This window comes from Eretmochelys imbricata, chromosome 7, assembly GCF_965152235.1.
Source record: "Eretmochelys imbricata isolate rEreImb1 chromosome 7, rEreImb1.hap1, whole genome shotgun sequence".
Classification (NCBI taxonomy): Eukaryota; Metazoa; Chordata; order Testudines; family Cheloniidae; genus Eretmochelys; species Eretmochelys imbricata.
Window position 1 is genome coordinate 28,152,942 of NC_135578.1, and position 16,876 is coordinate 28,169,817.

Sequence of the window (16,876 nt, forward strand, 5' to 3'; positions counted from 1 at the left end):
CACGAAGAAAAATTTTTACCTAAATATTTCTCCCTGCAGAAGTACAAGAAAGACCTTCACATATAGCATTATTGTTGTTCCCAACAGAGGTGATTTTAACTACACTTGTCTCTCATGGCTCATTATGCAACATTCCTTACGTTCAGATGTTTCTTTTTGGTTTGGTCCCCACCATTTTTTGTTTGTTTTATACCTTAACCAGTATATAAAAAGGAAAATAGATGGATCCAGTATAATCATGATAGAACAGACACTATCATCTTTCCTAGCTGGGATGTAGGGCTTGTTGACACAAACAGGACCCCTTACTAAAGAATTCCTGATAGAGGCTATGTCTTGTTCTCCACTGCCTATAAAATTATTTTAAAACAATTGTGTTTAATCAAATATCATGTGGGAGTGTAAGAGGATCTGATAGCAGGCACATACACAGTGCACCCCACAATACTGCTGGATCAAGCATGCTCATGTTGTATGCTAAACATTTGGAAGACACTCCCTCACCCACATAATAAGTTTTCAGTTTCACAGAATTATATGCAGAGACCCCACTCTAGATCTAGCAGAGCGGGAGCTAACTTCTTCCTCAACTCTGGAGCAGCCCATACAGATAGAAAAGATAAGACTGAGATTAGGTTCCTCATTGAAGCAATCAGTGCTCACTGAAGTTAGCAAATACCTTGGAAAAGGCAGACTGACGGTCACACTAAGTTAACAAAAGACCTATTTCCCAAAAAGCCAGTTTGGGTTTTGTTTGTTCTAGGTTCTAGTTAATCTGTTGATAGAAGTTGTTACATTAAGACTCTTGATGACAGACACCTAGCAATGTAACATTCTGCAGAAAATTGTTTTGCTCTTGGTTCCAAGTTCCCTGTGCATCTACCTGTTTGCAGCTGTTTATAATTTTACTTATTTAAGAGAAGTTGTTTGAAATTGTAGGGTAGGGCTCTCATTTAAGTAATGAAAGTCTCTACCAACTTAAACAAAGAACAGTAAAAGAACATAGGCAGGGGGTACTAGCTCTTCCCAGGTTGCAGAAAGTTCCCAACTCCAAAAAAGTTTTTGAAAGCTTCAAAATAATTCAATTAAAAATGTTTAAGAATGAATGCAAATCCTATCCCCAAGTAACAAACTCAGATAATTAAAGCAAAACAAGTTTTCTCTCACAAAACAGCAAAGTAATCTCATTGTTCAGTGTAAGACTAAGAGAAGCTGCTAGTGAAACCCAGGTGCTTTTATATCCAGAAACACTCCCATATTTCCCCTCTTTAAAGGGACTACCATTAATTTCCAATGAAAATTAAATCCCAGAGAAAAACATCTTCTCTTCCCCACTGAGGAATGCACAATCTCCCTTTTAAACATGCTTGCCTTGTTACAAGAATCACAAAACATTTATATTCTGTCCTTCCAATTCTGTATTCTAGTTTACATAAGCTTATGTGAGATAAGAAAAGTACAGATCTCAGACAAGAGACAGAGTCTAAAGAAGAATATAAGTTGTCCTAGTGAGCAAGCTGCACATAGATTCATAGATACTAGGGTCAGAAGGGACCATTATGATCATCTAGTCCGACCTCCTGCACAACGCAGGCCACAGAATCTCACCCACCCGCTCCTGCAAAAAACCTCTCACCTATGTCTGAGCTATTGAAGTCTTCAAATCGTGGTTTAAAGACTTCAAGGAGCAGAGAATCCTCCAGCAAGTGACCCGTGCCCCATGCTACAGAGGAAGGCGAAAAACCTCCAGGGCCTCTTCCAATCTGCCCTGGAGGAAAATTCCTTCCCAACCCCAAATATGGCGATCCACTAAACCCTGAGCATATGGGCAAGATTCACCAGCCAGATACTACAGAAAATTCTTTCCTGGGTAACTCAGATCCCACTCCATCTACCATCCCATCACAGGCCATTAGGCCTATTTACCATGAATATTTAAAGATCAATCCTTTCCCAGATTTTAAACATTTTTGAAAAATGCAAAGGTGCTTTGGTCTTTGGACTCAACTAGTTACTATACTTGGGACTGTTGGTGGCACAGGTGGGCACAGTGGTGACTTAGTGGTGACAGTCTTATACAGTTGCCAGCAGAAAACCCTAGGTATAAAGGCAAAATGGTCCTCGATGGTGGTGGAGATGGGGGTACTGTCTGAAGCCCTCATCCAGCAAGGAACATAATCCAGCAGTAGATGGGCATGGTATGACAAAAGAAAAAACTGGAGGCCCAGAATTGGCTCTTCAGCGGCATCTGAAAGAACTGGGGTCCCTGTACCCGGAGAGGGCCAGAAGTATCATCCTTTCCAACCAGAGGCACTTGTGCCAAAGGCCATGGCCAGCAGTGGTGCCACTGTGATTCTGGTGGAAGAGGAGATACTGGGAAGCTGGTGCAGGCAGGGCTCCAAAAGGTGTGGATGCCAGAGGGAAGCAGTACCCCCCTATCCTGAAGTGGTCATCCTACACCCTGAAGAACAGCAGACCCAACTGATTGCAGCTTCACCTGTTCATGGAAAGGTGTACTGGTGAAAGTGTGTAGACACCCTGCAAAGAACTGGGGGTGTCTCATATTAACAATTCAGCAGGTTATTTTGTTTATTTCAGTGTTCTAATGGTATTTATTTTAGAAGTACTTTATTCAGTTCTGTGATGGTGATGGAAGAGATATTTGTGAGTTTTATACACACGTAGTTCTACTTCTATCACATGAGGAACTATGTGCATGAACCACTCATGAGCTGCCTGGATTTCATCATGAGTGAGCAACTGTGTGGACTTGATGGGAGGAAGAGGAGGAAGATGGACCAAGATGACCCCAGCAAGGATACATTTCCTGTGAGATTTAGTGGGGCTGACCCTGTGAGGATTCATATCTGGTCTGGACTGAGTATATCTGTTCCTCATAGAGATCAATATCCAGTAAAACCGACCCCAGTAGGGATGCTTATTACCCAATATCAAGCCAAAATGTCTGGCCATATGGTCCCCACCCTGGATACTGCTTGGGAGTCACCTGTATGTTCTTACATTACCACTGCTGGCCGAACCAAGACCACAGACTTTACAATCCAACCTGCCCCTGGTGAAGGGGCCCTGCAGAGATACAGACAATATCTTCTATTGGAACTTTTACAGGACCCTGTTCACTAGTTTCCACTCCTCCACTTTTGGGACAAGGACTTATGCAGGATGATTTATCTGATGGACATTCTTATTTACTAGTATCATTGCCGTACACTTGCCCTGTCCGGCCCCAAACTGGAGCTCTCCAGTTGAACATGTGGCTCCCACTAATAAACAAGGATTAGGTACTGCCCCCTGCAAGTTAAAGACCGGACTGCCCTTTCATGATCATGTCACTGTAGGTGGCCTAACTTCCCTTTTCTATTTATCCTGACATTGTCTGGTTCCCCTCAGTCTGCATGGGGAAATAGTACTGCTCCTCCTCTAGGTTTATCAACAGCCTGCATCTTGATGCAATCATTGTTTGATTATTGGGAAGTTAATGGAAATGGTGTTCAAAGATATATCAGAAATCAAATAAACTTTTTTGTCTTTAAGGGTATGTTGGGGGTGGGGCGTGGCTGGCTTGGCAACAGTTTAAACATCTAGTCTTGAGGATCCCCTGTTTTTATCTACAGGGTGTTTGGCATTCTTTCTGGTTCAGAACAGTGTGGCCATTTCTGTCATGGTTCCATGCCTCATAATGCCATTTAATAATGTTGCTAGGGAAAAAGGTGAGTCATTTGTCTGATTGCAACACCGGATATATATATATATAGAGAGAGAGAGAGAGAGAAGGAGATATTAATGGAAACAACAGTATATTATCTCTATCAAGAAATCAAATTCAAAATGTAAAGAGGCTTTCCAATAAAGAATTGCAGGACAATATTAAGGTGGAATTTAAAGATTGGTGGGCTGTTAAGAAAATCTGGAGTACGAGAGCTCTCTTTAGCTAGAACGATTACCTATTGAAAAGGTTAAAAAGAAACAGTCTAAAAATATTCAGTTAGGCAGAATTTCTACTTCACTTAAGAAGAAAATCAATGGCAGATTTTCAAGTAAATCCTGTCAGCCTATACCTGTAACTTGGGTGAAATCAAATGGCTCAGATGTAGGCCTTATTGCTTAAGACTCATGAGTTACTCATAGTGTTAAAGATTATAATTAAGGGACAAATAATAGGCCTAATTATAAAGCCAACTGAGAACCCTAAGCTTGCCAGAAAGCTCTGTAACTAACATCTGTGGCAACCCATTATCTGCTGACTTGTAGCTAGGCTATTTCCTCCACTCCCTCTAGAGCCTGACTGTGATCCCTACTCTGGCTATTGTGCCCCCTCAATTGTTTATGAGTCTCTGTTGCCTCTTCTGACCCCCTTTCTTTTGGAAAGCCTTCAGGATTTAGAGAGGGAATTGAGGATGGATGGTGCTCTGGCTACAAGTGGCCAGTGACAGATGATTTTATTAATTTATTTTTAATATTTTAGTTGACTTGGAACCATCAATTTATGCAATAGCTTCCCATGTCACCGTGACCTTATCTTTCCTACCCTTGTCCACCCCACTTCCTTCCTTTTGTTTGTCATCCTCACTTGCTGTGTCTGGCTTCAAAGTAGAATGTATACCTTCGAGAGCAGGGATCTATGTGCTTGAACAGCACCTCGCACAATGGGATCCTGACACTACAAATTAATAACAATAACAATACAATCTATGATTCAATGGGGATATAGCTGGATGAATCTGCACCTTATTTTAACTCTGGATTGGAAGGCCCATCCTCATTTGGATGCAATAAATCACCTTTCTTTTGTTTTCAGAGGTTATCATCTAGAGGTTAGGAAGCAGATACGGTGCGTTTGAAATGGGGATAGCAAAATGTGGGCAGGATACAGCACTGAACATGACATGCTTCACTTATGCAATCTTCACATCCAGGCTAAGGCAACTCATCCTTCACTTAATGATCTAGCCTAGTGAAAAGCTTCTCTCCAGCAGGCAGAAATCAGGGTGAAAAGGAGCACTTGGCTAGTGCTAGAATTATCATTCTGTATCAAGTAGGCAGCTCCCTCAAAAGACCTCAAGATGTGACATACTTTTCATCAGCAATGATTCTGCAGGCCACTGTGGCCTGTATGTCCAATGGTTGAGTAGCTCTGCTGTATTTATGGGGATGTCTCTTTGGATTCCAACAATTCACCACATCATGCTTCTTCAGCTGTTAGCAGGGAAGACCATTCTGAACCTGTAGTTCTTTCGGGGTGTGAAGTGCCACGTACAATCAACAAGGGCTGGAGGCTATAGAAGCCAGTGTCAGCTTCCTATTCAGTATTTGTTTTTTTTAAAGGAACTCCTACACAACTAAATTCAGATAGGATAGCATGCAAGGCAATGGACAAAACCCAACATTTGCAGTATGGACTGCACTAACTCCAGTGTTCAGTGCCATGAACTCTGGGGAGGGAGATGAACTGACCAGTTACTCAATTATCCCTTCTCTCTCAACTTGTGCTGCATATGATGGCTTACAACTGCACATTCAAAGTGCAGATATCTCAAAGTGAGATATCCTGCCCTAGCAGAATTTCTTCCCACACAGCAGACCCCTGACTAGATTCTCGTGTAGGTACAATACTCACTGGTCTGACATTTGTTCTATGTTGAAGTGAACTGTCTTGCCCTCAGAACCTCCCAAGGCAAAATCACTAGTTGGAATTTGTCTGAGGCAAACTTTATGGAGAAAAACATCTGACTGGACACTTGATAGCTGAGCTTCTATTAGTTCCAGGAAGCCCTCACCATTCACAATCAAGAACAGCTGTAACTCAAACATCACCATTTTAATCGGCTTGGAATCGGGCCGGAGAGATGAGAGTTCTTAGGATGGAATTTAGTCACTCACTGTTCTTCCAGAGAAGTGGCTGAGTTGTCGGCTTAATCCCTGACCCTTTCTGACTGTTCTTAGATGGAGTGGTTCTGGTACTGTTATTTATTTTGCCTTCCAAACTACAACGGCCCATGCAATGACTGTATCAACTGGGTTGAAGGGTTCCTCTATGTAAAGGCAGGGGCAATTATTATTATTACCCATATTTATAAGGTTACAGTGCTGTGTGCCTCTGTGTACATTTTACACAGAAGGAAGCTCTCTGAGGTACATATGTTTATTTAGCAACTCTATCAGGTAAAACCATTCCTGGTTCCTGTATTTCTATGTTGGAAGAATATATCTTTGTTGATGAACAAGGCAAACGTTTCTATGTTATAAAATGCAGTATTAGTATTATAAGATGCTTTTGCACATCTATAGAGAAAACACACGATAAGGTGCCCACTGCAACTTTTATGTTAGGGGTCTCTGTCTGGCTAGCTGGAAGAAAAGGGCCACTGCCTTTAAGGGCTCCCTTACAGCAGTTGGGTAGAAGGGGGAAAGTTTACAGAAATGGACAGGAAGGGCTGGAAGCAGTTGGGGCCAGGTCAGGACAAGGTCACTGCACTGCTCTTCTTGCTGATCGGAAGAGTGTAGGGGGTGGTGGTAATACCCTTGTAGCCCCCAAAAGGCCCTCTTTACAAGGTTTGGCTTGGCAGCACCAATTCATGAACTTGGGGAGTTGGGAAGGAATTTTTCCCTCACCACCAGATTGGAGGGCAGAGGCAGGGTGGATTGTTTTCTTTCTTTTGCCTTTCCCAGAGCTGGCTGGGGACCCCGCGTGGTGAAATGGGGGTTTAGGTTATAATGTTGCAACTTAATATGTAAAAGGATGTTCAGTGCAGTACTCAGTATGGAAGGTATACAGTCATTGGATAAAATGCATTAGAAAAGGATTTCAAGGAAAGCATCCCTTTAAGGGAGTTGAGCAAGGGGGTTTCAGGCTCCTACATCTGGAACAGCAGAGAGCCGATTCTCCTCCTTTCTGCACTGTACAATTTATTGCTGGGCACTCCCAGATTTTTAAGTGGCCTCATTAAACCACGTCCATTGCCTCCTGTCTTTCTTCCAGTATGGGCAGACAAAAAAATGTTCAGCTAACCCCCCCACAAATTTTAATTTGTAGCCAGGTATTTTTGGAATGAGGCAAGTTGTGCAAACTACATTCTCATCCAGATGTGCAGAGAATTCAAGTATATAGGATACTTGGTATGTCTTTTTAATTTTGATAAATAAAGTCCTCAGAAAAACATTTACTTCCCAGTAGTTGTTATACCAGACTAAGCGAAAATCAAAGATGGATGGTAAAATAAGCCATCATAGGCAGCAATACAATATGTGATAAGGCAGGTCTTCTTTGTTTATGGTTTCACTCTCCTATAACCTGTTCAAGATTACAGGTTTCAGAGTGGTAGCCGTGTTAGTCTGTATCAGCAAAAAACAAAACAAAACAAAATAAAAAAAAAAACGAGGCATACTTGTGGCACCTTAGAGACTAACAGATTTATTTGGGCTTATGCTTATACCCAAATAAATTTGTTAGTCTCTAAGGTGCCACAAGAACGCCTCATTTTTTTTGGTTTTGTTTTGTTTTTTTCTGTTCAAGGTTAGTTTATGTAAGCGTTTCTCAAACATTGGTCTGCAGACCACTGCTGTTTTGCAGAGCACACATGGGTGGGTGATGCTACGTACCAGGTGTAGCCCCATCAAGGACACTGTTAGAATATCTAGAGGCAGTTCTAAATGGAATTTAAAAACTCCAAACGAAAACAAAAAAATCCTGGAAGGCCACTTCTACGCACGTTGCCCAGCTGTTTCATGTTCCTTCATCAGTTCTTCTTCTGGTGTAAATTAAACTAATCAAATTTGTGGATGACACCAAAACTGTAGCGGTTGCTACCACCTTGCAAGATATAATGCAACTGCATGGTGAGCTGGAGACATTAGAATAGTGGGCCCTGACAATATACAGGGAAGTTTATACTAATAAAAGTAAACCCCATGCCCAGGAAGAGAATATGAGCAGCACAGATACAACACTGAGGAATATTAACAAATAAACTTCACTCACTGTATTAAGATGAGTTTATTTCCATGCTGGCTCCTTAGCACTCACCTAATATTCTTTTCAATTAATACTATATTTGCTGCAGGGAAGATGTGGAATCAGTGTGGGAAGAAGAGTTAGCCCATGAGAGGATCTGCTGCTTAAGAAGTGGTGCATTATGTGAAAAAGTAGAGAACTATTGGTTTTCTTAAAATAAACGTGTATTTATGCTGTGATGTTATCCATTCAGCCACCTCCTATAATCACTATATAATGAAAAACATGCCAAAGATTTCATAAAGTATAAATGAAATGCAACTACATATTGATGAGATAATCAGTAACAAATAACTTATTAAAGGCATCCCAAAGCATAGGGAAACAGCAAATTTAATCAGATTTTGAGAGATTTACATTTTATCTAGGGAGATAATTCTTTAATTTGTCATTTGCTCCTAATCAGAATGCCTTATCTTAATTTTTTTATTAGCTATATAACTGATTTTTCTAGTTGTATTAGCATAATTAAGGCTCTAGTATGATTTAAAATGGAATCATGTGACTATTTCCAGATACTATTACTCGATTGGTAGTATTTTAAATTTCATCAAATGATTTAAATTTTAGGTAGAGACTGATGACACACGTAAAAAGTTTCCTCTATCACAGAATAATATGCAAAAAGATATGTGTAATATAATGATAAAAACAAATAGTATATTATGTTGCATGGTGGGTTTTTTTCACAAAAAGGATCTCCAAATTCTTATAAAACTTTAAATATTTAACACTCACTTCATCCACAACAGAAATGCATTAATTTCTTGAATAGAATGTGACAATTCTTTAATAGCACACAATAGTTAAGGAAAGGAACTTTGGGGAACTGCAGGGAAATTTGATAAGCCGGCAGAATATAATTACTCAAACTGGAATTCAGCCAGGATACCTTTTGTTTGGGTCACCTATAAAAAAGCCAATACGCTCTTGGGGGTTAGGGCCTTGGTTTTACTTCTCATCCAAAAGATGGGGGAACCAACAGCAAAACTGCCTCTTCTACAATGCTGAGAAGAGTGCTACTTATTATCTCACCAACATTTGAGTTTCCCAATAAGGAAAAAACAGCTCAAGATAGCATGGATTTATCAAGCAAGTTGCAAAATGGCTTCCTGAGTTGACTTTCATTTAGCTTAAAAAGTATTATGTGTAGTATGGAGGCTGTTAAATATTGCCCAAAGAGCCCTAATATGTGGCCTATGACTAAGCTCCTGGGTTTAAACAGAACTGTGACTTATATTTATTTGTAATGTAACTGTAATTGGAGGGCAGTCAAAAACCTAATAAGCCATAGGTTGTCATATTTCTAGTAAATTTTTAAAAAAGCTGATTTTATTCATTTTTCAAGGCAGACACAAGTACAACAATATATTAGGGTTGTGTGGGATTTATTTAAAAAACAGCGTGCAAATGATATGTACATCAGGTGCATCTTTCAGGCTCCAAGTGAGTATACAGTTGGAGGGGACTAAAAAGTGTCTTAAACTTTTGGCCTTTCTGAAGAGTGATTGAAAAGGCTGCAAGAGCCTTAAAAGTAGTGGCCACAGAGTTGTCTTGGTCTGGCCACCCTGGTCTCGGTGGCAGGAATTCGTGGGTACTTGAGGACATTTCTCATTCAGAAAGGTGGGAGAGGCCAACTAGTTTAGTGCTTTTATGCTGGAGGAGGAGAAGAGTGCTTTCCAAGCAATACTGTCACTCCTACTATGAGAGCTTTAGTGTGTGTGCGTCTGCATGAGGGTGGGAGGTGGAGCAACTCCCATGGATTTCTCTAGTCTAAATTCAGGAGAGGGTGGTGTGAGGTACACAATGGGTGTAATGAGTCATAAAATGGATGTCATAGCAAAATAGAGATGTTTGCATCAATTTGGCATTAAATAGATGTGTAAAGTGAGGTTAATTTACATTTGAAAGAGTGTAAAAAGGGTTGTAGCAGAAAAGCAACAGAAGGGGGTAAGGTAAGTTAATGCTTTCCAATGGGAGAAGAGTTTTAAGACCAGATCTGACACACAAATTTCACTGACTTAATTGATGATTTTCTCCTAGAGATAACTGGACGTCATCAACTCTGTCCTTTTTTATTTTCTCTGTCAGCTGCCTTTGAACAGGTTCACCATAATATTTTGTTGGTTGCCTGCAGCCCTACTGGTGATAGATGGTTTTGCTCTTGGGTTAACACTTGACATTTGAAATAAAAAAGTTGCATTTTGCATGTTTTTAGCAGGAGTTACTACAGTACTTCAGCATGTGTGATTTCAAAAATGCAATGTGAACATTTTGCTTTCCTTTTGCTAGTCGTACTAAAAAGGCTATGGCATTCTTTGTGAAAATATGTACAACTCAGGCCTGGTCTACACTTGGGGGTGGGGCGGTGAGCTAAGTAGGTCTAAGTTACGCAACTTCAGCTACGAAAATAGCATAGCTGAAGTCGACGTACTTAGAACTACTTACCACGGTGTCTTCACTGTGGTAGGTCTACTGCTGCGGCGCCCCTGTCGACATCGCCTACGCTTCTCTCTCCAGCGTCAACGGGTGAGCGCTTGGTGGTTGATTTATTGGGTCTTCACTAGACGCGATAAATTGACTCCCGCTGGATCGATCACTCCGGAAGTAAGTGTAGACATGCCCTAACAGCCCTCTGGTGATTACCAGCAACTAGTAAGCCAAATTCTACCCGCAGACCTTGCTACCCTACTGGCGTCAATAAGTTGGATTGGGTGTAATGAAGTGCAGAATTTGGCTAATATTTTGCCTTTTAGGCACATACTGCACTGAGCGAAGAACAGAGGCCAGTCCCTCCTGGAAGTTCAAGGAATGCCAAGAGAGTATTCCCCACTCAACAGCTCACTGAAGTCAATGTAATGACCAGCACTGACTATAGTGGAAGTTCAGTCATGCCCACGAAGTTGCTCTATGGAAAGACCAGCACCAATGGCAGCACTGAGCACACAGATTGCCATAAAGAACGGCCCCTGTGTAGGTGTGCAACAGGAGGGGGAAGCTCCTTGCATCCTCTCTCTCTGGTGCACCCATGCAGAGGCCAGGCACAGTCTCCCACAAAGTCATGTCTTTTCAAAAAATGCAGGAGATGACCAACATACCTCCCCTGAGTATCTGTACATGTAAATTAACCAGAGTTCTAAAATGAAGGGTTACATTACATGAACAATAGGATGCAGTTGTAGGAAAGCCTTGATCAAAATAAGGGAGTACTTCAAAGGCTTTCTTACACTCTGTTCCATCGCAACTTTAGTGAGCAACCTCACCTCTCAAAGTTACTTCAGTGACTAGAGCAGTGCTTAATTTGTGCCAGGGCTTGCCAGGGCTGTCCCAGATCCTCTGGGGTTGGCAGTGTATAGCCCCGGCCCCTCTAGATTTGGCAGTTCATAGCCCCAGCACCTATGGGCTTGATAGTTCATAGCCCTGGCACTTCTGGGTTTGCTGCATTAGTTATGAAAGTATCTAATTGCTTGAGCCCCGGCATCTCTTTCACTACAAATTCAGCACTGGACTGGCGGTGGTATTCTTCACTTCCTGTCATAGAATCATAGAATATCCGGGTTGGAAGGGACCTCAGGAGGTCATCTAGTCCAACCCCCTGCTCAAAGCAGGACCAATCCCCAATTTTTGCCCCAGATCCCAAATGGCCCCCTCAACGATTGAACTCACAACCCTGGCTTTAGCAGGCCAATGCTCAAACCACTGAGCTATCCCTCCCCCCCTTGCAAGCCATTCTGTATTACCTTATGGCACTGCTAACCACTCGCCATCTTTCAGCACAGGGGTGATTGCATTGCAGTAGTAGGTAAAGGAATATATGCACCTTTCGTATGGTTTAGAAAAATACATAAATCATCTGGCAATCCATTCGGCTGCAAGTGATTCTCCATATGTAAGACTATTATCATTATTACATAAAGCACATATACAGTTTATCATGGAAGTGTGGTATACGTTGCAAAAACAGTGCCACCAAGGGCACTAGAGTCGAGTCAAAGTGATATTGTATGCTGGCTACTTTCATTATTTTAATCTATTTACTGGGGAAACTTGCAAAAATTCTTTTATAAGATGTGAGGCTTGTGGGAAAAAATAAAAACACCTCTTTGTGTAATAATTATAGTTTCTCAGGTATAACTCACAGGCCTAGAATTATAAACCCTACACACACACCATTCAACTAAATCTCTTTAGATAGTTTAACCACAAGTTTGATGGCAGTGGTGTGTCCCTAAATTATGCAGTCTAAGAAACACTGATATGCATGCTTAATAACATTTAAGCTTCCATTTTGGGAGAGGTGATCTGAGGTGGGCCTGGGGAAGCAGATAGAATTTGGAGGCAGGCAGAGGGGAAACATGGGGCAGGGAGAGACAGATAGAAGTGGCCCCTACCATCCAGCAGCACCAGTTGCCTCATCACAGAATGGTCAAAAATGTTCCAAAAAATCATGCCGTGCCCCAAATCCCACAATTATTTGCAGGTATATGAGGGGAGAAGCATCATGGGCCGATTTTTCAGCTATTGTGTGCTGAGACCCACTGGTATGAAGGCAACAGAAAGAGTAATTCTGTCCTATCTATTTCCTCATTTTTTAATCCCCACATTTGAGCAATTTGCTGCAAGTAAAGTAACAATAAACAGAAAAGTCCATTCCTACTTGGAAACAGTGTTTTTTCTACTAATTATTTGATCTCTTATTAAATTAGAATGGAGAATTTTGATCATGGGCAGTGGGTGAAGCTTCCCCTTGGTGACGCTAGCTCCCTGTCCGCCTCTTCCGCCCACATCCACCCCCACTCAGCCCCAGACCCTGCACCCTTCTCACTCAGCTCCCCCTGCTGCTGCTCGCCACATTCCTCCTCTCCTTCCGCTCTTCCCCCACAAGGTCCCCACCACCTGTCACTTGCTGTGTCCCTTCACTCCTCCCCCCCACTCCTCTGCGAGGCCCTCACCACCCACAGGGACCAGGCAAGCAGCGTGCGGGGGTGGAGGAGAGGAGGGATGCAGTGAGCAGCAGGGACCTCCGGAGACGGGGGAGTGGAGTGGAGAAGAGGAGGAACTGGAAGGGACAGGAAGAGGCAGGGGGCAGGCGTGGCCACCACAACCCAGGTATTCGGCAGCAGGTTGGCAGCAGCTGTGCCAGGGGAGACTTGGCCTATTATACGCGCCACCTGTGAATTTGGTACTGTGGCTTGAAAACTCACTCAGTGCTTTATGCTATCAGCTATCACATGTCCAAACACAGAAGGGGGAACACCATCCTGTCATCCTGAAATACCCTCTCATAGTCAAAGTAAGCAGGCATAATAGAGGGACTACCTAGAGCTGACGCATGCATGTGGGTGGAACATGTGCACACCCAATCCAGGTAGTAAATCCAGAGCCCTGCAAGTATTTGCCATTTTAACGGTGCGGTAGCTCTCACTCTGGAGGGCTGATAGATATTTTAGGATCAGGAGGAAATAAACTTTTTTTTTTGTAAGGTGAGCTAATTTCTGAGCCTGTAGGTGTTAAGATTTCCACTTTAAAGATTTCCAGTAGTCAGACCAGTAACAGGGTCCCCAGTAGTAAGTAAGGGCCATAAGAAGTAAGCTATGCTACCCGAGGGCATGTCTACACTTGGAGCTGTGGATGTGATTCCCAGCTCAAGGAGACACACTTACACTAACTCTCATAAACCTTCCATGCTAAAACCAGAATTTAGCCGTGGTACTGCAAGCCCTGAGTACCTGCACAGGATGTCAGACAGGCATGTACTCAGGATGGTTAACCTCTCCTGCAGCTCACGTTTCTGCAGTTACAGCCTATTTTTAGTGTACTAGCTTGATGAGAGGTAAGGGGAATATGGAGCTGGAAGTCGCACCCACAGCTCAAACGTGGACAGACTGACATGTTCAAGTCCATTTGATTTAGAGAAAGATTTTGTAAACTGAAAATGTAAAATTTACATGTATAATTTTGTCACTGCAACAGTGAAGTAGAGGAATTTTGCTAGTGTCAGGATGTCCAAGCTGACAAGCAGGGCAGGAGATGTGTTATTTACAGAATTTCGATAACTGTACAGTACTGAGCAGTTCCATGAAATCTGAATGCTGTATGTCTCTCTCCACAGTGGTTTGCCAGATAAAAGAAAGGAAAAAAACAGAGGGGTATGTTGCAACCATGAGAGAAGAATAATTTTGAATCTATTATTCCATTCTACTTTTCTTACTGATCATAATACACTGTGGTTAGCTAATACACTGTGGTTGGCTAATATTGAAATAGTTAGATTTAGACAGTGGGTAGGACTGCCCACGGTTGGGGAGATGGTCCTGCTCCCTTGCTGTCTTTCATCTTGTTTAAGCCCCTCTCCTTTGTGCTGGGAGACGTTCTGATAAGACTTACAACCACACAATCTCACTGAAGTTAGGGGGGCTGCAGATGGCATAAAATTGCTCAGAGTTAGGCCCACCATCTCCCAGGTTTCTCCTCCTCCACTCACCTTCCTATTTGATCTCTCCCAGGCCTCTCTGATACCTTTCATTTTTCTCCCAACCCGAACTCCACTGTTTTTGTTTTTATCTCTTCTCAATCTCCCAGTATTTCATCTCTCCTCTGATATGCAAATACAAGATCTTGCTGCCCTGACATGTCCTATTTTCATATGTCAACTTCCCAGGTGCTATAGTGAATGTCGGTCTGTGCTGCCCCTCCTACCTGTATGTCAACTTGGAAATCAGCATCTAGTTCTCAAGAAAACAATATGTGACCCATGTTAACATACTCCCTGGTGGAAACTGTTATCAACTGCTTCTCAGGCTAGTGTACTAAAATTCAAGATCAAAATAAGAAGTTATCACTCTTATTAAACCTGTTTAAACTATATGGAGATTTACCTAGCATTAATTGAATGTCAGAAAAGTCCTGATCCAACATAAACTGGGAAAAGTGTAACAACTGGGGGTCTTACAAGGGTAGCCTTTTGTTTCAAAGCCTAGTTCACTAATCTAGAAGGCATCTTCCTAGGGCAGAAGTTTACAAACTATAATCTGTGGACCAGTAGTCCATAGACCACTTGCTGGTGGTTTGTGGAGAGCTGGCTGATCAAATGGAACTGTCTCTCCTTGTTTTCGCTTGCTAAATTGCATTAAAAGACAGACAAAAGTACTTTGCAAATATTTATTTTCCATATACACAATTGCCAAAGTGACGTTATATAATTGTAAACAGGAGAGGAGATGGTATATGTGATTATCTGTGGGAAAGGAATTGGACAAGTCATGGGGGAGAAGGTTGTTCCTTAAGATAATCTGTCCATTAAGAGATGGTGCATACTATGAAAATATTTAAGAGTTCCTGCCCTAGGACATTACAGAAACACAAGCAAAAAAACCAGTAGCTTAAAAGAAAGTGGCATGAAGAAGAGAAGGAAAATGACAGCTCAGAAGTGACACTTCATTTCAGCTGACTTATTATCAGCTTTGTCTCATATTTCTGCAATGAACCTATTAAACTTAAGCAGTTTTTATATAACTGCTTGCTACTGTTTTAGTACCACACCAAGAAAGACATTTTGCACTTACCTTGTTATAGACAGAAAACCTACTTCTTATGTTTTGATGAACGAAGGACCCAAAGTGTCAGTTAAATAAAATCCTTGAGGTACTACCCAATCATCAACAGTCATCTACCTGCTATTTCAAATAAGCTTACAAAATGGTTAGTTAAAATGTAAAAACAAATTCACCTGTAGAGCGATTGTGGTGTTCTTCGCTGGATGTTTCCCCACCAGTCCTTGTTCTTTGCGTTTCTTGAATTTCCTAAAGTAGTCCTGTATCAGGAAGGTGGCATAGAACTTCCCCACGGTTACCTCATCATCTAAATGAACAGACCAGACAGATCTCTCCCAAGTCAGCACATTTCACCAATAGCCTAAACACTCAGATCTGATTCAGGAAAACAAATGTGATGGGTGCAACAAGCACTATGCTTTTCCCTTTTCATAAGATAGCCTAAACCTAGCATAAAGCAATATTTTAGCAGACAGTCTAGCTCAATATTAGAATTAAGTGAAGTAGTCCTTAATGTAGAAGAAAACAGAATATTTTACTAAGTTCTAGCAGGTAACTTTTTAATTAAATCATAAACACGTTAGTATCTGCACAGGAGTTGAATTACTGGCTTTGATTACTTTGAACAAATTTATTAAAATCAGAGCTACAGAAACTGAATATGCTCAGAAGATTGACTATATAAAAATGAAATGTCCTGTTTTTAATTTATTCTTGCTCAGTTACTTCCTACCAAACCAAATTTGCACAGTTAACATATCAAAATACAATTTTTTGAACTGCACCATCAAAGTGGTCTCAAATCTATTTAACTGTCTTTGTAGTTCCTGTACTAATGCTCCACCAGCATAGTATCTGAGCACCTTTCAGGCAGCGTTATATCTGCTTATTATTGCCAACCAGCAACAAAAATTCTGAAATGAGAATTTAGGGACAAATCCCACAGCCCTCATAAATTCAAAATTAATAAATAAATAAATTAATTAATTGAGAATCTTGTTTCAGTAAGAATTTGCTCATTGGCTAGCATATGACAATAGTAGTATGTATGAGGCAGAACATAATGTTTCCTATAGCGGCATATTGACTCTGAAATGCTAATAAAAGTAAAGGTATGTTTTGCCAGTTAATTATCTAGCTATAATTCAGAAGATACTGTCATTTGGTGAGCAGAATAAAAACGAGCAATTTTTACAGAGTTGGTTTTGTGAACCATACCACACTTTTATATGGAAAGCCCAGTCTTCAAATACAGGTGCCTTAATAAGATAGCCAGATCCCACATTCAAGT

General features: G+C 41.4%; 1 protein-coding gene across 1 annotated transcript in view; it reads right to left on the minus strand.

Annotated features, from left to right (window-relative positions):
- The window catches only part of CACNA1D (calcium voltage-gated channel subunit alpha1 D), a 328,116-nt gene that overhangs the window by 30,617 nt on the left and 280,623 nt on the right, over positions 1-16,876 (minus strand). Inside the window, exon 42 of the mRNA XM_077821490.1 lies at positions 15,762-15,892. Coding sequence (XP_077677616.1) covers positions 15,762-15,892 — 131 coding nt within the window. The remainder of the gene's footprint in view (positions 1-15,761; positions 15,893-16,876) is intronic.